General features: G+C 39.0%; 1 protein-coding gene across 1 annotated transcript in view; it reads left to right on the top strand.

The window, feature by feature from the left end:
- LOC133612735 (solute carrier family 23 member 1) overlaps positions 1-25,547 on the top strand; it is a 187,986-nt gene that overhangs the window by 128,874 nt on the left and 33,565 nt on the right. The window contains exons 6-8 of the mRNA XM_061970402.2: positions 2,777-2,894; positions 12,983-13,139; positions 15,716-15,969. Coding sequence (XP_061826386.2) covers positions 2,777-2,894; positions 12,983-13,139; positions 15,716-15,969 — 529 coding nt within the window. The remainder of the gene's footprint in view (positions 1-2,776; positions 2,895-12,982; positions 13,140-15,715; positions 15,970-25,547) is intronic.

Here is a 25,547-nt window from a genome sequence, read left to right on the forward strand (position 1 = left end):
GCCCCTGTGGAGAAGTACAGCCAGGAAATGGAAGCGTGTACATGTACGAGTGTTGAAGGCGATGGAGATGAAGAGTCGGTGTTACCACCAAGAGGAATTGGACCCAAATGGACGACTTCTCACGCCACCACCCCGTGCACATCGACGCAGGCGAAAGCCGACCCCCGGTGGCTTCTCCAGGCAGACCTTCACAACACCAACCTCAGATCGTTGCAAGCCAGTGTACCCCAGACCAGACCACACCGCGGCCTTCCCAGGCTGAAGCTACTCTTGCCTCACACACTCCACACTCTTACACAGCTCCTGCACTTCCTATTTCCTCCGCCAACACCGGCAGCCCTGCTCCCCTGAGCCAACCCACCCTTGGTTTCTGCACCCGCTGAGGTTGCCAACCAACAGCTCATCGCTCGAGCTCGAGATAGTGTCTGGAATCTGCTTCCTGAGGGACAGGGATAGGACTGGCACATGTGCGACTGGCCGCCACCCGCCTTTCCTGGGGCACCTCCTGCAAGGCCTCCGCCCACCTTTCCTGTGGCACCTCCTGCAAGGCCGCCACCCGCCTTTTCTGGAGCACCTCTTTCAAGGCCGCCACCCGCCTTTCCAGGGGCACCTCCTGCAAGGCCGCCACCCGCCTTTCCTGTGGCACCTCCTGCAAGGCCGCCACCCGCCTTTCCTGGGGAACCTCCTGCAAGGCCGCCACACGCCTTTCCTGTGGCACCTCCTGCAAGGCCGCCACCCGCCTTTCCAGGGGCACCTCCTGCAAGGCCGCCACCCGCCTTTCCTGTGGCACCTCCTGCAAGGCCGCCACCCGCCTTTCCTGGGGCACCTCCTGCAAGGCCGCCACCCGCCTTTCCAGGGGCACCTCCTGCAAGGCCGCCACCCGCCTTTCCTGTGGCACCTCCTGCAAGGCCGCCACCCGCCTTTCCTGGGGCACCTCTTGCAAGGCCGCCACCCGCCTTTCCTGTGGCACCTCCTGCAAGGCTTCCACCCGCCATTTCTGGGCACCTCCTGCAAGGCCGCCACTCGCCTTTTTTGGGGCACCTCCTACAAGGCCCCCACCCGCCTTTCCTGGGGCACCTCCTGCAAGGCTGCCACCCGCCTTTCCTGTGGCACTTCCTGCAAGGCCGCCACCCGCCTTTTCTGGGGCATCTCTTTCAAGGCCGCCACCCGCCTTTTCTGGGGCACCTCGTGCAAGGCCGCCACCCGCCTTTTCTGGGGCACCTCCTGCAAGGCCGCCGCCCGCCTTTTCTGGGGCACCTCCTGCAAGGCCGCCGCCCGCCTTTTCTGGGGCACCTCCTGCAAGGCCGCCACTCGCCTTTCCTGTGGCACCTCCTGCAAGGCCGCCACCCGCCTTTCCTGGGGCACCTCTTGCAAGGCCGCCACCCGCCTTTCCTGTGGCACCTCCTGCAAGGCCACCACCCGCCATTTCTGGGCACCTCCTGCAAGGCCGCCACCCGCCTTTCCTGGGGCACCTCCTGCAAGGCCGCCACCCGCCTTTTCTGGGGCACCTCGTGCAAGGCCGCTACCCGCCTTTTCTGGGGCACCTCCTGCAAGGCCGCCGCCCGCCTTTTCTGGGGCACCTCGTGCAAGGCCGCCACCCGCCTTTTCTGGGGCACCTCCTGCAAGGCCGCCGCCCGCCTTTTCTGGGGCACCTCCTGCAAGGCCACTGCTTAGGAGTGGGGAGGGGGAGTCGTTCTGTCATGACTGTTGCCTGTGTTTTAGGTCAACGTCCTTTTTTGCACTCTTATTTTGTTCCTACTTACTGTTCGGTTTGTATTGTCCAGCAGTAGCTTCACCCTTGCTCACGTGCAGATGATTAGCAGTCATGTGAGTCACCTGCATCTCCTCAGGGTTTAAAAGTCAGTGTCACTTCTCAGTCGGTGTGGGATCATTGTTGGAGGTACGAACAAACACGGTATTCAGATCGTTGCTTAGTATTTGTTTGCTCTAAGATCTTCCTAAAAGCTTTTTTTTTTCATGCACAGCTTGTTCCCTGTGCGTATTTAGTGCATTTCCCAGCTGCACCCTAGACTTTGTTGGAATGAAATCATCTTCACCTGCATGCTGTCTTCTTCACAACACAGCTACGACTAGCGTACAGTAACACCATTACTGTATCTTCATGGCCTGTTCTCCATGGTCCAACCAGGTCTTTTTAGTTTCAGCTGGCCGCCGGAAAATTATTTTGTAGTCTGTCTAACTTTGTTCCAGCAGAGCTTCCCCTATGCTACTGGTGCACTTCCAAGCTGCACTCTAGCTTTGGTTGTGTCATTAAATATGCTTCCACCTGCACGGCAACTCCCGTCTCTGCATCCTGGGCTCACAGCAAACGCTACGTGCCGCTTCATGCTCAAGGCGAGGTGGGAATAGAGATCATGTTTCAGAACTGCAAAAGATTTCCGTCCAGATTGAGTGATCAGTTTTTCCCGGTCCCGAGGTTTAACCCTGACTAGCATGTGTGAGGAGGCCAGGCTGTAATGTAGACAAAACTGAAATAAATCATTTTTACTGGAGACATATCCCAGATGTCTTTGCTGCTGTGCATTGCGTACAAATGACGACACTTCACTGAATCGATGAAGCTCCTCTTCTTCCACGTAGACGTCAACAAAATACAAATATAAAGCGCTAAAAAGGACTTTTTGCTTTTGTTTTGATGCTATTCCTTCTTCCTTTTTGATGTTTTGCTCCAAGTAGTCTCTCAAGTCCTAAAAAGCTCCTTGGCTTTAGTTGGTGAAGATGTGGAAGCTGAATGTGACGTTTTGTGTCTCCACAGCACGGTGTGTCTCATTCTGCTCTTCTCGCAGTACCTCAGCAAGGTGGACGTCCCTCTGGTGGCCTACAAGGACAAGAAGTGGAAGGTCTTCCACTACCCTCTCTTCAAGCTCTTCTCAGTGAGTGCCACCTCCTCATCCAGCACGGCATCAAAGGGCACACGTCGGTTCTTAGAAGAAGTCTCCGCTTCATGCTCTCCCCGGCCCTATGGTTAAGAAACACCGCCTAAAACCACTCAATTTGTGTCAGTTGGTCGAAGTTGTGTTAGCGCTGAGCATGCACAAATGTACTCTTGAGCCTGATCACTAAGACCCAAATAGCAGGCACAAAATAGCACTTGCAAACGACAAAATAGTGTGTATAGTGGGCGTAACTACTGCCATTGCTGGCAGTAAGTCGGACACGTTTCCAGTGAGGGTTGGACTCCACCAAGGCTGCCCTTTGTCACCGATTCTGTTCATAGCTTTTATGGACAGAATTTCTAGGCGCAGTCAAGGCATTGAGGGGATCCGGTTTGGTGGCTGCAGGATTAGGTCTCTGCTTTTTGCAGATGATGTGGTCCTGATGGCTTCATCTGGCCAGGATCTTCAGCTCTCACTGGATCGGTTCGCAGCCGAGTGTGAAGCGACTGGGATGGGAATCAGCACCTCCAAGTCCGTGTCTATGGTTCTAGCCCGGAAAAGGGTGGAGTGCCATCTTCGGGCTGGGGAGGAGACCCTGCCCCAAGTGGAGGAGTTCAAGTACCTCGGAGTCTTGTTCACGATTGAGGGAAGAGTGGATCGTGAGATCTACAGGCGGATCGGTGCGGCATCTTCAGTAATGCGGACGCTGTATCGATCCGTTGTGGTAAGGAAGGAGCTGAGCCGGAAGGCAAAGCTCTCAATTTACCGGTCGATCTACGTTCCCATCCTCACCTATGGTCATGAGCTTTGGGTTATGACCGAAAGGACAGATCACGGGTACAAGCGGCCCAAATGAGTTTCCTCCGCAGGGTGGCGGGTCTCTCCCTTAGAGATAGGGTGAGAAGCTCTGCCATCCGGGGGGACTTCAGAGTAAAGCCGCTGCTCCTCCACATGGAGAGGAGCCAGATGAGGTGGTTCGGGCATGTGGTCAGGATGCCACCCGAACGCCTCCCTAGGGAGGTGTTTAGAGCACGTCTGACCGGTAGGAGGCCATGGGGAAGACCCAGGACACGTTGGGAAGACTATGTCTCCCGGCTGGCCTGGGAACGCCTCGGGATCTACCGGAAAGAGCTGAACGAAATGGCTGGGGAGAGGGAAGTCTGGGCTTCCCTGCTTCGGCTGCTGCCCCCACAACCCGACCTCGGATAAGCGGAAGAAGATGGATGGATGGATGGATGGATATTAGTGGGCTTGTCGCGCGTGATCTACTAAGACTGTGTGTACAATTAATAACCTTATTCAAACGTGTGTTGGCCATGCAAACACTCACTTCCCTCCACATTCATGTTGTCATGCCCCTACCACAGCGGTCATACCGCAGTCCGGCACCACATGCTCTGTGAGCCCTCACCACAGGCCTCCATGTACACATAAATGTTCCTCTTTTTGTTATTCTTTTGCGCAATCGTTGGCTGCAAGATGATGCTGGCCCGACTTTGTTGAGAGTTTGCACAAACACACGCGCTGAGCTCCGTCATCCAAACAGCAGCAACATCTAACTGCCTGCTGGAGCTCACCTAAACGACTCAAGCGCAGTGAGTCACGGGCGCTCCGGGGCTGAAGCGCTTGACACATTCTGGCAGCGTGACTCACTATCATGAAAGAACTAAAAAAACAATTTGATCTGATCTTTCACTGGAGAAGCAAGCAGCTTCCCTCCACTTTGTGCTGCTCCTCGTCAAACACACAACGCTGAGGGACGTCCTGGCGTGAAGGAATGAAGGTTCAATAAAGCAGCAGTGAAAGGAAAGTCCAGCACACGCCCAGCAGTGTTTACATTAAACATAAAACATTACACCGCTTGAAACTGCACCAGATCACATCACATTACACAACACCACATGACACTACACCACATTACACTACACCACATTACACTAAATCACATTACACAACACCACATGACACTACACCACATGACACTATACCACATTACACTACACCACATTACACTAAATCACATTACAAAACACCACATGACACTACACCACATGACACTACACCACATTACACTACATCACATTACACTACACCACATTACACTACATCACATTACATTACACCAGATTACACTACACCACATTACACTACACCACATTACACTGCACTACATTACACTACACTCCATCACTTTACACTACACCACATGACACTACATAACATTACACTACACCACTTTACACTACATCACATTACATTACACCACATTAAACTACACCACATTACACTACATCACATTACATTACACCACATTACACTACACCACATTACACTACATCACATTACACTGCACCACATTACACTACATCACATTACACTACGCTCCATCACTTTACACTACACCACATGACACTACACCACATTACACTACACCACTTTACACTACATCACATTACACTACACCACATTACACTACACCACATTACACTACACCACATTACACTACATCACATTACACTACACCACATTACACTACATGACATTACACTACACCACATTACACTACACTGCATTACACTACATCACATTACACAACATCACATGACACTACACCACATTACACTACACCACATTACACTACACCACATTACACTACATCACATTACACTACACCACATTACACTACATGACATTACACTACACCACATTACACTACACTGCATTACACTACATCACATTACACTACATCACATTACACTACACCACATTACACCCCTCATGTTTTCTTCATTTCACACCACTAATGTTTTCATCATTTCACAACATTAATGTTTTCATCATTTCACATCACTCAAGTTTTCATCACTTCACATCACTCATGTTTTCATCATTTCACAAATTCATGTTTTCATCATTTCACATCACTCAAGTTTTCATCATTTCACAAAATCCATGTTTTCATCATTTCACACCACTCATGTTTTCTTCATTCCACACCACTAATGTTTTCATCATTTCACAACATTAATGTTTTCATTATTTCACACCACTCATGTTTACTTCATTTCACACCACTCGTGTTTTCATCATTTCACAACATTAATGTTTTCATTATTGCACACCACTCATGTTTACTTCTTTCACACCACTCGTGTTTTCATCATTTCACAACATTCATGTTTTCATAATTTCACACCACTTATGTTTTCATCATTTCACACCACCCATGTTTTCATCATTTCACACCATTCATGTTTTCATCACTTCACATCACTCATGTTTTCTTCATTTCACACATTCATGTTTCCATCACTTCACATCACTCATGTTTTCATCATTTCACAACATTCATGTTTTCATCATTTCACACCACTCATGTTTACTTCATTTCACACCACTCGTGTTTTCATAATTTCACACCACTCATGTTTACTTCATTTCACACCACTCGTGTTTTCATAATTTCACAGCATTCATATTTTCATAATTTCACACCACTCATGTTTTCATCACTTCACACCACTCTTGTTTTCATCATTTCACACCATTCATGTTTTTATCATTTCACAACTCATATTGTCATCATTTCACACCACTCGTGTTTTTATCATTTCACATCACTCAAGTTTTCATCATTTCACAATATTCATGTTTTCATCATTTCACACCCCTCATGTTTTCTTCATTTCACACACTAATGTTTTCATCATTTCACAACATTAATGTTTTCATCATTTCACATCACTCAAGTTTTCATCACTTCACATCACTCATGTTTTCATCATTTCACAACATTCATGTTTTCATCATTTCACATCACTCAAGTTTTCATCATTTCACAACATCCATGTTTTCATCATTTCACACCACTCATGTTTTCTTCATTCCACACCACTAATGTTTTCATCATTTCACAACATTAATGTTTTCATTATTTCACACCACTTATGTTTACTTCATTTCACACCACTCGTGTTTTCATCATTTCACAATATTCATGTTTCCATCACTTCACATCACTCATGTTTTCATCATTTCACAACATTCATGTTTTCATCATTTCACACCACTCATGTTTACTTCATTTCACACCACTCGTGTTTTCATAATTTCAGAACATTCATGTTTTCATCATTTCACACCACTTATGTTTTCATCATTTCACACTACTCATGTTTTCATCATTTCACACCATTCATGTTTTCATCACTTCCCAACAATCGTGTTTTCATCATTTCACACCACTGATGTTTTCATCATTTCACACTATTCATGTTTTCATCACTTCACATCACTCATGTTTTCATCATTTCACAACATTCATGTTTTCATCATATCACAACATACATGTTTTCATCATTTCACACCACTCATGTTTTTATCATTTCTCAACATTCATGTTTTCATCATTTCACAACACTTGTGTTTTCATCGTTTCACAACATTCATGTTTTCATCATTTCACACCACTTATGTTTTCATCATTTCACACCACTCATGTTTTCATCATTTCACAACATCCATGTTTTCTTCATCACACCACTCATGTTTTCTTCATTTCACACCACTCATGTTTTCATCATTTCACAATATTCATGTTTTAATTATTTCACACCACTCATGTTTACTTCATTTCACACCACTCGTGTTTTCATAATTTCACAACATTCATGTTTTCATAATTTCACACCACTTATGTTTTCATCATTTCACACCACTCATGTTTTCATCATTTCACACTATTCATGTTTTCATCACTTCACATCACTCACGTTTTCATCCTTTCACAACATTCATGTTTTGTATCATATCACAACATTCATGTTTTCATCATTTCACACCACTCATGTTTTTATCATTTCACAACATTCATGTTTTCATCATTTCCCAACATTAATGTTTTCATTATTTTACACCACTCATGTTTACTTCATTTCACACCACTTGGGTTTTCATCAATTCACAACATTAATGTTTTCATTATTTCACACCACTCATGTTTACTTCATTTCACACAACTCGTGTTTTCATCATTTCACAACATTCATGTTTTCATCATTTCACACCACTTATGTTTTCATCATTTCACACCACCCATGTTTTCTTCATTTCACACTATTCATGTTTTCATCACTTCACATCACTCATGTTTTCATCATTTCACAACATTCATGTTTTCATCACTTCACATCACTCATGTTTTCATCATTTCACAACATTCATGTTTTCATCATTTCGCATCACTAAAGTTTTCATCATTTCACAACAGCCATGTTTTCTTCATTTCACACCATTCATGTTTTCTTCATTTCACACCACTCATGTTTTCATCATTTCACAACATTCATGTTTTAATTATTTCACACCACTCATGTTTACTTCATTTCACACCACTCATGTTTTCATAATTTCACAACATCCATGTTTTCATAATTTCACACCACTTATGTTTTCATCATTTCACACCACTCATGTTTTCATCATTTCACACACTATTCATGTTTTCATCACTTCACATCACTCATGTTTTCATCATTTCACAACATTCATGTTTTGTATCATATCACAACATTCATGTTTTCATCATTTCACACCACTCATGTTTTTATCATTTCACAACATTCATGTTTTCATCATTTCACACCACTCATGTTTTCTTCATTTCACACCACCCGTGTTTTCATCATTTCACAACATTCATGTTTTCATAATTTCACACCACTTATGTTTTCATCATTTCACACCACCCATGTTTTCATCATTTCACACCATTCATGTTTTCATCACTTCACATCACTCATGTTTTCATCATTTCACATCATTCATGTTTTCATCATTTCACATCACTAAAGTTTTCATCATTTCACAACATCCATGTTTTCATCATTTCACAACATTCATGTTTTCATCATATCACAACATTCATGTTTCAATCATTTCACACCACTCATGTTTTTATCATTTCACAACATTCATGTTTTCATTATTTCACAAAATTCATGTTTTCATTATTTCACACTACTCATGTTTTTTTCATTTCACACCACTCGTGTTTTCATCATTTCACAACATTCATGTTTTCATCATTTCACACCACTTATGTTTTCATTATTTCACACCATTCATGATTTCATCACTTCCCAACAATCGTGTTTTCATCATTTCACAACATTCATGCTTTCATCATTTCACATCACTCAAGGTTTCATCATTTCACAACATTCATGTTTTCATCATTTCATACCACTCACGTTTTCTTCATTTCACACCACTCATGTTTTTATCATTTCACAAAATTCATGTTTTCATTATTTCACACCACTCATGTTTACTTCATTTCACAGCATTCATGTTTTCATAATTTCACACCACTTATGTTTTCATCATTTCACACCACCCATGTTTTCTTCATTTCACACTATTCATGTTTTCATCACTTCACATCACTCATGTTTTCATCATTTCACACTATTCATGTTTTCATCACTTCACATCACTCATGTTTTCATCATTTCACAACATTCATGTTTTCATCATTTCACATCACTAAAGTTTTCATCATTTCACAACATCCATGTTTTCTTCATTTCACACCACTCATGTTTTCTTCATTTCAAACCACTCATGTTTTCATCATTTCACAACATTCATGTTTTAATTATTTCACACCACTCATGTTTACTTCATTTCACACCACTCGTGTTTTCATAATTTCACATTCATGTTTTCATAATTTCACACCACTTATGTTTTCATCATTTCACACCACTCAAGTTTTCATCATTTCACACCATTCATGTTTTCATCACTTCACATCACTCATGTTTTCTTCATTTCACACCATTCATGTTTTCATCATATCACAACATACATGTTTTCATCATTTCACACCACTCATGTTTTTATCATTTCACAACATTCATGTTTTCATCATTTCACACTACTCATGTTTTCTTTATTTCACACCACTCGTGTTTTCATCATTTCACAACTTTCGTGTTTTCATCATTTCACATCACTCAAGGTTTCATCATTTCACAACATTCATGTTTTCATCATTTCACACCACTCACGTTTTCTTCATTTCACAACATTCATGTTTTCATTATTTCACACCACTCATGTTTACTTCATTTCACACCACTCGTGTTTTCATCATTTCACAGCATTCATGTTTTCATAATTTCACACCACATATATGTTTTCATTATTTCACACCATTCATGTTTTCATCACTTCCCAACAATCATGTTTTCATCATTTCACAACATTCATGTTTTCATCATTTCACACCACTCGTGTTTTCATCATTTCACATTCATGTTTTCATCATTTCACACCACTCATGTTTTCTTCATTTCACACCACTCATGTTTTCATCATTTCACAACATTCATGTTTTCATCATTTCACACCACTCATGTTTTCACTTCATGATGTGAGATAAAACAAGCTGCAGATGAAAAAAAGCTGCTCTTAGTTCCAGGTGTCGATGTAAAGTTGTGGTTGGCAACATTTCCAACATCTTCTGCCAACTTGCCATGAAATGAGCCATGAAGATACAATAAACATGTTCCTACATTGACTAAGTAGCTCTCACAAGAAAAGGGGTGGGAGACGTGTGCTCTAATTAGCTATGAATATCCAGTTGTATTGAGGTGTGCTGTCATGGTGTCAGACACGTGCATTACCAATGCAAATCATCTTCATGTCTTCACCGTGTTTATTATCGTCTTGTAACTATTAATGTTGGACATGTTTCAAAATGGTCAATTCTATTTCCTCGGAACTTTGGCAAAATTCCTACTTATTATCCTTTAGTCTACTTCCTGTCGCGGCTCTATCCACGCATGATCATGTGACCTTACTGACACCTGGTGACCAGTGTATAGTACTGCATTGTGGTTATCCCCCTTGGCAATATTAACGATGAAGATATGAAATATGAAAACAACAACTATAAAGATATGACCCATGAAGATATGACCCATGAAGATATGACCTATGAAGATATGACCCATGAAGATATGACCTATGAAGATATGACCCATCAAGATATGACCTATGAAGAAATGAACTATGAAGATATGACCCATGAAGATATGACCTATGAAATATGACTTATGAAGACATGACCCATGAAGATCTGACCTATGAAGATCTGACCTATGAAGATATGAACTATGAAGACATGACCTATGAAGATATGAACTATGAAGACATGACCCATGAAGATATGACCTATGAAGATCTGACCCATAAAGATATGAACTATGAAGATACTAGCTATGAAATTCTGACCTATGAAGATCTGACCTGTGAAGATATGAACTATGAAGATCTGACCAATGAAGTTTTGACCTGTGAAGATATGAACTATGAAGATCTGACCAATGAAGATATTAACTATGAAGATCTGACCTATGAAGATATGAGTTATGCAGATATGAACTATGAAGCCATGACCCATGAAGATCTGACCCATGAAGTTCTGACCCATGACAATATGACCCATGAAGATATGACCTATGAAGTTATGACCCATGAAGATCTGACCTATGACGATATGAAATATGAAGATATGACCCATGAAGATATGACATATAAACTATGACCTATGAAGATAATACCTATGAAGATATTAATTATGAATATATGACCAATGAAGATATGACCTATGAAGATATGACATATGAAATATGACCTATGAAGATATGACCGATGAAGATATGAATTATGAAGATATGACCTATGAAGATCTGACCTATGAAGATATGAAATATGAAGATCTGACCAATGAAGATATTAACTATAAAGATCTGACCTGTTCAGACTATGAAGATCTGACCTATGAAGATATGAGTTATGAAGATGTGACCTATGAAGACATGACCCATGAAGATCTGACCCATGAAGATGTGACCCATGAAGATATGACCTATGAAGATATGAAATATGAAGAAATTACCTATGAAGATATGACCTATGAAGATATGAAATATGAAGATATGACCCATGAAGATATGACATATGAAATATGACCTATGAAGATATGACCTATGAAGATGTGACCTATGAAGATATGAAATATGAAGATATAACCTATATGAAGATATCAAATATGAAGATATGACCTATGACGATATGACCTATGAAGATATGACCTTTGATATGACCCATGAAGATATGACCTATAACCTATATGAAGATATGACCTATGACGATATGACCTACGAAGATATGACCTGTGAAGATATGAAATATGAAGATATGACCTATAAAGATGTGACCTATGAAGATATGACCTATGAAGATCTGACCTATGAAGATGTGACCTATGAAGATATGACCTATAAAGATCTGACCTGTGAAGATATGAAATATGAAGGTATAACCTATATGAAGATATCAAATATGAAGATATGACCTATGAAGATATGAAATATGAAGATATAACCTATATGAAGATATCAAATATGAAGATATGACCTATGACGATATGACCTATGAAGATATGGCCTGTGAAGATATGAAATATGAAGATACGACCTATGAAGATGTGACCTATGAAGATATGACCTATGAAGGTGTGACCTATGAAGATGTAACCTATTAAGATGTGACCTATGAAGATATAACCTATGAAGATCTGACCTATGAAGATATGACTTATGAAGATATGACCTGTGAAGATATGACCTATGAAGATATGACCTATGAAGATATGACCTGTGAAGATATGACCTATGAAGATATGACCTATGAAGATGACCTATGAAGATATGAAATATGAAGATGTGACCTATGAAGATCCGACCTATGAAGATATGAAATATGAAGATGTGACCTATGAAGGTGTGACCTATGAAGATATGAAATATGAAGATATGACCTATGAAGATCTCTGCTATGAAGATATGAAATATGAAGATGTGACCTATGAAGATGTGACCTATGAAGATATGAAATATGAAGATGTGACCTATGAAGATGTGACCTATGAAGATATGAAATATGAAGATGTGACCTATGAAGATGTGACCTCCTTGTAGAAGACATCCCTGCTGACACTTGGTGTGTTGCAGGCTCTGTTCGGGATGTGTGGCAGCTGGCTGCTCTGCTACCTGCTGACCGTCTTCAACGTGCTGCCGTCTGAGGCGGACCATTACGGCTTCTTGGCCAGGACCGACATCAACACGGACGCCATCACCACCTCGCCCTGGTTCCACATCCCGTACCCAGGTGTGCAAACACAAACAACACATTACTGCCTACATAACTGTAAATATTTCACTTTTATACTTCTTTGAACTCTGAATATTTGAGTTGTATATTCCTTAAAACTGAATATTTGAAAAAAATATTTCTCATGACTGAATATGTACTATAAATTACCTGTAAGTGTGAATATTACTTAAAAATGTGAATATATCAGTAATGTATATTTTCTACATGGGAATATTACTTATACGTGTGAATATTTCAGTAAAATACATACACTATATTGACAACATTTTTGGCCACCTGCCTTGACTCACATATGAACTTGAAGATTTGTCGCACAGGTGGCATCCTATGACAGTTCCACGCTGGAAATCACTGAGAGCGGCCCATTCTTTCACAAATGTTTGTAGAAACAGTCTTCATGCCTAAGTGCTTGATTTGACACACCTGTGGCCGGGCCAAGTGATTAGGACACCTGATTCTCATCATTTGGATGGGTGGCCAAAAACTTTTGGCAATATAGTGTATGTTCTAGATGTGAATGTTACTTATAAGTGTGAGGATATCACTAATATTACTATTATATTATTACTATTATCATTATTATCGACTCATTCTATTTTTTATTTTCCTATTTTAATGATGTTGGATCTGTGTTGTTGTTGTTGTTGGGGACAAGTGTTGCAAATTAGCTTTGGCTACAAACACTATGATGCACACATTGGATAATTGTTTCAGATGTCTAAGTTTTTGTATCTGTCCCTATTTCAAATAAACCTCTATAATAATATAATAATAATAATATATATATATATTTTGTAGATGTCAATGTTACTTATAAGTGTGCATATTTCAGTAACATATATATATTTTCTACATGTGAATATTACTTATTAGTGTGAATATATCACTAATATAAATATACATTTTCCACATGTAATTATTACTTATAAGTGTGAATGTATCATTAATGTATATATATATATATATATGTTTTAATATATATATATATATATATATATATATATGTATATGTATATATATGTTTTAATATATATATATATATATATATGTATATGTATATATATATATATATATATATATATATATATACATATATATATATATATATATATATATATATATATATATATATATATATATATATATTCTAGATGTGAATACTACTTATAAGTGTGAATATATCAGTAATATATATATTTTCTAGATGTGAATACTACTTATCAGTGTGAATATATCAGTAATATATATATTTTCTAGATGTGAATACTACTTATAAGTGTGAATATATCAGTAATATATATATTTTCTAGATGTGAATACTACTTATAAGTGTGGATATATCTGTAAAATATATATTTTCTACATGTAAATATTATCTATAAGTGTGAATATATCAGTAACATATATATTTTCTACGTGTGAATATTACTTATTAGTGTGAATATATCAGTAATATAAATATATATTTTCCACATGTAATTATTACTAATAAGTGTGAATATATCAGTAATATAAATATATATATTTCCACATGTGATTATTACTTATAGGTGTTAATGTATCAGAAAAAAAATAAAACAATATATATATATATATATATATATATTCTAGATGTGAACACTGCTTGTAAGTGTGAATATATCAATAATATATATATTTTCTAGATGTGAATACTACTTATAAGTGTGGATACATCTGTAAAAGATATATTTTCTACATGTAAATATTACTTATAAGTGTGAATATATCAGTAACATATATATTTTCTACGTGTGAATATTACTTATAAGTGTGAATATATCAGTAATATAAATATATATTTTCCACATGTAGTTATTACTAATAAGTGTGAATATATCAGTAATATAAATATATATATTTCCACATGTGATTATTACTTATAGGTGTTAATGTATCAGAAAAAAATAAATTATATATATATATATATATATATATATATATATATATATATATATATATATATATATATATATATATATATATTCTAGATGTGAACACTGCTTGTAAGTGTGAATATATCAATAATATATATATTTTCTAGATGTGAATACTACTTATAAGTTTGAATATATCAGTAATATATATATATTTTTTCTAGATGTGAGTACTACTTATAAGTGTGAATATATCTGTAAAATATATATTTTCTACATGTAAATATTACTTTTAAGTGTGAATATATCAGTAATATATATATTTCTACATGTGAATATTACTTATTAGTGTGAATATATCAGTAATATAAATATATATTTTCCATATGTAATTATTACTTATAAGTGTGAATATATCAGTAATATATATATTTTCTAGATGTGAATACTACTTATCAGTGTGAATATATCAGTAATATATATATTTTCTAGATGTGAATACTACTTGTAAGTGTGAATATATCAGAAATATGTATATTTTTTAGATGTGAATACTACTTATCAGTGTGAATATATCAGTAATATACAGTATATATTTTCTAGATGTGAATACTACTGCATGTATGAAATGTACTCTTCATGTGGCATGAGAGTGAGGATGATTGTCACTGGCAGGTCAGTGGGGTTTGCCCACAGTGAGCGTGTCGTCAGTTTTGGGCATGATGGCGGGCGTCCTGGCGTCCACCATGGAATCCATCGGCGACTACTACGCCTGCGCTCGACTGTCGGGCGCCCCGCCCCCGCCCACCCACGCCATCAACCGCGGCATCGCCGTGGAGGGCCTGGGCTGCATCCTGGCCGGCCTGTGGGGGACCGGAAACGGAACCACGTCCTACAGCCAGAACATCGCTGCGCTCGGCATCACCAAGGTAGGTGGCTACAACACTTTATAACGGGACTGTCAACTCTGACCAGCAGGTGGCAGTATGCATCTAAACACAGCTCATACACATTTGGACCTCATGTAGTAGAAACGTACGCACAATAAACTCTGACATATTCAATTTTGTGTACGTATTAACCCAAGCACATGATTATATTTACATATTCTCCTGCCGGTATATCCATCCATCCATCCATTTCCTACCGCTTCAGTCTTGATAAATCACACTGCGTGTGCTAAATGATTCTATTTACAGTACATATTCTCCTGCCAGTATTTTAGTCTTGATAAATCATACTTTGTGAGCAAAATGATTATATTTACATAAAAATAGCTTCAATCCAGACATAAAAATAGCTCAAATCTAAACATAAAAATAACAAAAATCCAGACATAAAAACAAATCAAATCCAGACATAAAAATAATTCAAATCCAGACATAAAAATAACTCAAATCCAGACATAAAAATAATTAAAATCCAGACATTAAAATAACTCAAATCCAGACATAAAAAAAGCTCCAATCCAGACATAAAAATAACTCAAATCCAAACATAAAAATAAGTCAAATACAGACATAAAAATAACTCCAATCCAGAAATAAAAATAACTCAAATCCAGACATAAAAATAACTCAAATCCAGACATAAAAATAACTCAAATCCAGACATAAAAATAGCTCAAATCCAGACATAAAAATAGCTCAAATCCAAACATAAAAATAGCTCCAATCCAGACATAAAAATAGCTCAAATCCAAACATAAAAATAAGTCAAATCCAGACATAAAAATAACTCCAATCCAGACATAAAAATAACTCCAATCCAAACATAAAAATAACTCAAATCCAGACATAAAAATAACTCAAATCCAGACATAAAAATAATTCAAATCCAGATATTAAAATAACTAAAATCCAGACATAAAAATAGCTCAAATCCAGACATAAAAATAGTTCCAATCCAAACATAAATATAACTCCAATCCAGACATAAAAATAGCTCAAATCCAGACATAGAAATAGCTCAAATCCAGACATAAAAATAACTCAAATCCAGACATAAAAATAACTCAAATCCAGACATAAAAATAATTCAAATCCAGACATAAAAATAACTCAAATCCAGACATAAAATAGCTCCAATCCAGACATAAAAATAACTCCAATCCAGACATAAAAATAACTCCAATCCAGACATAAAAATAACTCCAATCCAGACATAAAAATAGCTTTAATCCAGACATAAAAATAACTCAAATCCAGACATAAAAAAGCTCAAATCCAGACATAAAGATAACTCAAATCCAGACATAAAAATAGCTCCAATCCAGCCATAAAAATAACTCCAATCCAGACATAAAAATAACTCCAATCCAGACATAAAAATAGCTTTAATCCAGACATAAAAATAACTCCAATCCAGACATAAAAAAGCTCAAATCCAGACATAAAGATAACTCAAATCCAGACATAAAAATAGCTCCAATCCAGACATAAAAATAGCTCAAATCCAGACATAAAAATAGCTCAAATCCAGACATAAAAATAGCTCAACTCCAGACATAAAAATAACTCAAATTCAGACATAAAAATTACTCAAATACAGACATAAAAATAACTAAAAATCCAGACATAAAAATAAATCAAATCCAGACAAAAAAATAACTCAAATTCAGACATAAAAATAACTCAAATCCAGACATAAAAATAAATCAAATCCAGACATAAAAATAACTCAAAATCCAGACATAAAAATAAATCAAATCCAGACATAAAAATAACTCAAAATCCAGACATAAAAATAACTCAAATCCAAGGTGTCTTTAGGGGTTACTGGGTGGTCTTGAACTGTGGAGCTCTTCCTGTGTGAGGAGAGGGCAACCGATGGTTTTCTGGAGCCAAGTCCTGGGCAAACTGTGCAGCTCTAGAACAAAACATCTATACCCTACGTTGAAATGTTCTCTAAGGACAACAGCAGCCTCCGGGGGACATCTTTCTTACTCAGCTGCCTTAGGATGCAGAGTCTCTGTTGAGCCTGCTTCTGCAACTTTGCAGTGTTGATGCTTCAGGTAAGTTCCTCCTCAAAGTGGACTCCCAAGTACCGAGAGTCCGCTACCTTCTCTACAAGGTCCTCTGATGTAGTCTAATGTACTGTGTGAGGCTCAGGGCAGCGGTTGTATGTTGGCCCATTCTGACCCTCTGGCTTCCCAGTACCGGAGTCCCTTAGTTAGTCCACCACTTTGCAGGGGAGGATGTTGTCAAATGCTGAGCTATAGCCCACGAAAAACATCTGGTCGTATGCCCCACGCTGCTCCGGATGGGATAATGCGGCATGGAGAGCTGTGTCCACAACGTCCTCTGTGGATCTCTTCCCCTTTTAGGAAAACTGATGAGCGTCCAAACCAGGAGGCAGAAACAAATCTAATGTGACTATGAACCAATTTCTCAAAGCACTTCATTACCACTGGAGTGAATGCTACTGGCAAGTAATCACTCAAGTCAGAAATGTGGGGTTTGTTTGGTTGAGGCACTATAGTAGAGGATCTTAGACAGGTAGGGACTTTGGTCAGGACCAGAGACTGATTGAAGATCCTGGTGAAGATTCCAGCCAAGTGATCCACACAGTCCTCCAACACTCGTCTAGAGATGCCTTCCTTGGGTTCATAGCCCTTGGTGTTCACATTCTTCAACAGTTAGGGTTACGTTTCTGTGGGCTGTGAGGTCTGGTCTGGTCTGGTCAAAACATCTAAAGAGTTTAGGCTCCTCTGCCAGCTGGAATTCCTACCACACCTGTCTGCTGCTATTCTTGTCCTTTATCCTCATCCGAGCGTCCAACCTGTCCTTTCTGATGCCTTTCTTCAGGTTGGCCCGGATTGACGTCTACTACCTGACCCGAAGGCGCATTTTCTTTCTTTGAGCAGCTGCTGGGCCTCCCAGGTCATTCAGGGTTTCCGGTTTAGGTAAACCCGGATATGTCAATGCAGTTTTTTATGTAACACAGCACACTGTGAACACATTCAGGTCCTGGAGTTGAAGCACGTCATAGTTTATGCTGTGGAAACAGTCCAGCAGCTGCTGGCAGGCCCCATCAAGCCAAGTGGTAACAGTTTTTGTAGAAGTGGTAGCATGCAATACACCCTGAGGGGGTGTACTGTATGCAGGGATCATAACCAGAGACATGTGGTCAGACCGCTCCAGTCTCACCTCGTATCCTTGCGTCACATTGGCGCACACATGGTTTAGAGATTTGATTCCAAGTAGCATAATTAACGTTCTGATGGAGTCCAGGGAGCACCGCCTGTTAATGTGGTAAAAAGTACTATTTGGAGTCTGATTACCAGACACCAGGTAGCTAATTCTAGCTAGCTAGCCAAGCCAAGCCAAGGCAGAACCAACAGATGGCAGACAAGTCGAGCGGCTTTGACTTGTGAAGCTGTTCAAAGAATCTATGAATATTTGACTAACTGTTCTAATGTTCCCGGTGTAGCAGCACAATAAGTACAGCCTTAAGTTAGACTGATAGGACCTATATTTTCCACCCCTTTTGTACCGTGAAATCCAAACAAAAACATCACACAGCATGACGACGGTCTAACAACCACTTCATGCTTCTACAATAATACTCAAATACTACACATCTACCACAACTTTAACACATTGATCACATTTCCCTAAAGTTACACACATTGGAGGAATAACTGTGAATGACGTCAATATCACGCACACCCACGGCTCTTTCAAGTGGATGTAAAAGTTTGATTACGCCTAATAACTCTGGCAAGGGTGCAGACTGGACATGTGTGACTTCCTCATTGACGTGTTCTCCACCTCAGACCATCTGCACTCATATTGGACTTAGTGCAACCACAGGCAATTATCAACAAACAGCTGAATCAGCACATTGCAGGTACAGTATATATTATCAATAAAAAGCTGATTAAGCATGTTTGCAGGTATATGTTATCAATAAAAAGCTGATTCAGCATGTTTGCAGGAATATATATTCACAATAAAAAGCTGATTCAGCATGTTTGCAGGAATATATATTCACAATAAAAAGCTGATTCAGCATTTTTGCAGATATTTATTATTAATAAAAAGCTGTTTCAGCATGTTTGCAGATATTTATTATCAATACAAAGCTGATTCAGCATGTTTGCAGGTTTATATTATCAATAAAAGGCTGATTAAGCATGTTTGCAGGAATATATTATCAATAAAAATCTGATTCAGCATGTTTGCAGGTATTTATTATCAATAAAAAGCTGATTCAGCATGTTTGCAGGAATATATATTCACAATAAAAAGCTGATTCAGTATGTTTGCAGATATTTATTATTAATAAAAAGCTGATTCAGCATGTTTGCAGATATTTATTATTAATAAAAAGCTGATTCAGCATGTTTGTAGGTTTATATTATCAGCATGTTTGCAGGAATATATTATCAATACAAATCTGATTCAGCACATTGCAGGTATATATTATCCATAAAAAGCTGATTCAGCATGTTTGCAGGTTTCTATTATCAATAAAAGGCTGATTCAGCATGTTTGCAGGTATATATTATCAATAAAAAGCTGATTCAGCATGTTTGCAGGTATATATTATCAATAAAAAGCTGATTTAGCATATTTGCAGGTATATATATAATCCATAAAAAGCTGATTCAGCATATTTGCAGATATTTATCATCATTAAAAAGCTGATTCAGCATGTTTGCAGGTATGTATTATCAATAAAAGGCTGATTCAGCATGTTTGCAGGTATAAATATCAATAAAAGGCTGATTCAGCATGTTTGCAGGTATATATTATCAATAAAAAGCTGATTCAGCATGTCTGCAGGTATATATTATCAATAAAAAGCTGATTCAGCATGTTTGCAGGTATATATTATCAATAAAAAGCTGATTCAGCATGTTGGCAGGTATTTATTATCAATAAAAAGCTGATTCAGCATGTCTGCAGGTATATATTATCAATAAAAAGCTGATTCAGCATGTTGGCAGGTATTTATTATCAATAAAAAGCTGATTCAGCATGTTTGCAGGTTTATATTATCAATAAAAAGATGATTCAGCATGTTTGCAGGTATATATTATCAATAAAAGGCTGATTCAGCATATTTGCAGATATTTATTATTTATAAAAAGCTGATTCAGCATGTTTGCAGGTATGTATTATCAATAAAAGGCTGATTCAGCATGTTTGCAGGTATATATTATCAATGAAAGGCTGATTCAGCATGTTTGCAGGTATATATTATCAATAAAAGGCTGATTCAGCATGTTTGCAGGTATATATTATCAATAAAAAGCTGATTCAGCATGTTTGCAGGTATATATTATCAATAAAAAGCTGATTCAGCATGTTTGCAGGTATATATTATCAATAAAAGGCTGATTCAGCATGTTTGCAGGTATATATTATCAATAAAAGGCTGATTCAGCATGTATGCAGGTTTATATTAGCAATAAAAAGCTGATTCAGCATGTTTGCAGGTATATATTATCAATAAAAAGCTGATTCAGCATGTTTGCAGGTATATATTATCAATAAAAGGCTGATTCAGCATGTTTGCAGGTATATATTATCAATAAAAGGCTGATTCAGCATGTATGCAGGTTTATATTATCAATAAAAAGCTGATTCAGCATATTTGCAGGTATATATATAATCCATAAAAAGCTGATTCAGCATATTTGCAGATATTTATCATCATTAAAAAGCTGATTCAGCATGTTTGCAGGTATGTATTATCAATAAAAGGCTGATTCAGCATGTTTGCAGGTATATATTATCAATAAAAAGCTGATTTAGCATGTTTTCAGGTATATATTATCAATAAAAAGCTGATTCAGCATGTTTGCAGGTATATATTATCAATAAAAGGCTGATTCAGCATGTCTGCAGGTATATATTATCAATAAAAGGCTGATTCAGCATGTTTGCAGGTATATATTATCAATAAAAGGCTGATTCAGCATGTTTGCAGGTATATATTATCAATAAAAGGCTGATTCAGCATGTATGCAGGTATATATTATCAATAAAACTGGAGACGGTGTGGCACAGTTGAGAGAGTGGCTGTGCCAGTGACCTGAGGGTTCCTGGTTCAATCCCCACCTTCTACCATCCTAGTCACGTCCGTTGTGTCCTTCAGCAAGACACTTCTTGGAAGGAAAACTGCAGTACTTTTTATTGCCAACATATGTGAAGTACTCAAGTGGAGTGTTGAAAGCAGTGAGCCACACCTCAGGGTCAGGGAACTCAAGAGGCAGTTCTTCACGTGAGCAAAGACGTTTTTTTCCCTGGAATATCAAGTGAAGCATTTCAAAAGTCATCTCTTTTTTGACTGAAGTCTTCAAACAACTTAAGACCAATCCAAAACCAATCAAACCTTGGCAGCTACGCACACATCAAACTTACATCAAAACACATCAAACATACATCACACGTACAAACCCCGTTTCCATATGAGTTGGGAAATTGTGTTAGATGTAAATATAAACGAAATACAATGATTTGCAAATCCTTTTCAACCCATATTCAGTTGAATATGCTACAAAGACAACATATTTAATGTTCAAACTCATAAACGTTTTTTTTTGCAAATAATCATTAACTTTAGAATTTGATGCCAGCAACACGTGACAAAGAAGTTGGGAAAGGTGGCAAAAAATACTGATAAAGTTGAGGAATGCTCATCAAACACTTATTTGGAACATCCCACAGGTGTGCAGGCTAATTGGGAACAGGTGGGTGCCATGATTGGGTATAAAAGTAGATTCCATGAAATGCTCAGTCATTCACAAACAAGGATGGGGCGAGGGTCACCACTTTGTCAACAAATGCGTGAGCAAATTGTTGAACAGTTTAAGAAAAACCTTTCTCAACCAGCTATTGCAAGAAATTTAGGGATTTCACCATCTACGGTCCGTAATATCATCAAAGGGTTCAGAGAATCTGGAGAAATCACTGCACGTAGGCGGTACTGCATCAAAAAGCGACATCAGTGTGTAAAGGATATCACCACATGGGCTCAGGAACACTTCAGAAACCCACTGTCAGTAACTACAGTTGGTCGCTACATCTGTAAGTGCAAGTTAAAACTCTCCTATGCAAGGCAAAAACCGTTTATCAACAACACCCAGAAACGCCGTCGGCTACGCTGGGCCTGAGCTCATCTAAGATGGACTGATACAAAGTGGAAAAGTGTTCTGTGGTCTGACGAGTCCACATTTCAAATTGTTTTTGGAAACTGTGGACGTCGTGTCCTCCTGACCAAAGAGGAAAAAAGAACCATCCGGATTGTTATAGGCACAAAGTTGAAAAGCCAGCATGTGTGATGGTATGGGGGTGTATTAGTGCCCAAGACATGGGTAACTTACACATCTGTGAAGGCACCATTAATGCTGAAAGGTACATACAGGTTTTGGAGCAACATATGTTGCCATCCAAGCAACGTTACCATGGACGCCCCTGCTTATTTCAGCAAGACAATGCCAAGCCACGTGTTACATCAACGTGGCTTCATAGTAAAAGAGTGCGGGTACTAGACTGGCCTGCCTGTAGTCCAGACCTGTCTCCCATTGAAAATGTGTGGTGCATTATGAAGCCTAAAATAGCACAACGGAGACCCCCGGACTGTTGAACAACTTAAGCTGTACATCAAGCAAGAATGGGAAAGAATTCCACCTGAGAAGCTTCAAAAATGTGTCTCCTCAGTTCCCAAACGTTTACTGAGTGTTGTTAAAAGGAAAGGTCATGTAACACAGTGGTGAACATGCCCTTTCCCAACTACTTTGGCACGTGTTGCAGCCATGAAATAGTTTCAAGCACTCCTCATTCTCTAGCGGGTGACTTTTCAAATGATGCTACAAATTAGTAATGCCGCTACTTTTTGTAGCAACGCTTTTGCCGCATACTTGACATATTACGGTTGTCTGTTCAACATCTTCCCGCTTGAAGCCAAACCAGCGCCAGGTGATGGACCCCGTGCTGTTTTTCTTGGGAATTAATTCTTCCTCCATTTGTTACCAGATTGGCACCTTCTCTCTTCTGTTGTTGACTATTTTTTTCATACGGTGTTGATGTGGAAATGGTTGCTTGGGCATTTTGTGGGTGTGGCACCGGCCGGAGATGTTGACATGCGCAGTTTCAAGCACTCCTCATTCTCTAGCGGGTGACTTTTCAAATGATGCTACAAATTAGTAATGCCGCTACTTTTTGTAGCAAGGCTTTTGCCGCATACTTGACATATTACGGTTGTCTGTTCAACATCTTCCCGCTTGAAGCCAAACCACCGCCAGGCGATGGACCCCGTGCTGTTTTTCTTGGGAATTAATTCTTCTTCCTCCATTTGCTACCAGATTGGCACCTTCTTTCTTCTGTTGTTGACTATTTTTTTCATACGGTGTTGATCTGGAAATGGTTGCTTGGGCATGTTGTGGGTGTGGCACCGGCCAGAGATGTTGACATGCGGAGTTTCAAGCACTCTTCATTCTCTAGCGGGTGACTTTTCAAATGATGCTACAAATTAGCAGTAATTCTACTTTTTGTAGCAAGGCTTTTGCCGCATACTTGACATATTACTGATGTCTGTTCAACATCTTCCCGCTTAAAGCCAAACCACCGCCAGACGATGGACCCCCTGCTGATTTTCTTGGGAATTAATTCTTCCTCCATTTGTAACCAGATTTGCATCTTCTCCCTTCTGTTGTTGACTATTTTTTTCATACGGGGTTGATCTGGAAATGGTTGCTCGGGCATTTTGTGGGTGTGGCACCGGCCGGAGATGTTGACATGCGCAGTTTCAAGCACTCCTCATTCTCTAGCGGGTGACTTTTCAAATGATGCTACAAATTAGTAATGCCGCTACTTTTTGTAGCAAGGCTTTTGCCGCATACTTGACATATTACGGTTGTCTGTTCAACATCTTCCCGCTTGAAGCCAAACCACCGCCAGGCGATGGACCCCGTGCTGTTTTTCTTGGGAATTAATTCTTCTTCCTCCATTTGCTACCAGATTGGCACCTTCTTTCTTCTGTTGTTGACTATTTTTTTCATACGGTGTTGATCTGGAAATGGTTGCTTGGGCATGTTGTGGGTGTGGCACCGGCCAGAGATGTTGACATGCGGAGTTTCAAGCACTCTTCATTCTCTAGCGGGTGACTTTTCAAATGATGCTACAAATTAGCAGTAATTCTACTTTTTGTAGCAAGGCTTTTGCCGCATACTTGACATATTACTGATGTCTGTTCAACATCTTCCCGCTTAAAGCCAAACCACCGCCAGACGATGGACCCCCTGCTGATTTTCTTGGGAATTAATTCTTCCTCCATTTGTAACCAGATTTGCATCTTCTCCCTTCTGTTGTTGACTATTTTTTTCATACGGGGTTGATCTGGAAATGGTTGCTCGGGCATTTTGTGGGTGTGGCACCGGCCGGAGATGTTGACATGCGCAGTTTCAAGCACTCCTCATTCTCTAGCGGGTGACTTTTCAAATGATGCTACAAATTAGTAATGCCGCTACTTTTTGTAGCAAGGCTTTTGCCGCATA

Source organism: Nerophis lumbriciformis, linkage group LG10 (genome assembly GCF_033978685.3).
Source record: "Nerophis lumbriciformis linkage group LG10, RoL_Nlum_v2.1, whole genome shotgun sequence".
NCBI classification, from domain to species: Eukaryota; Metazoa; Chordata; class Actinopteri; order Syngnathiformes; family Syngnathidae; genus Nerophis; species Nerophis lumbriciformis.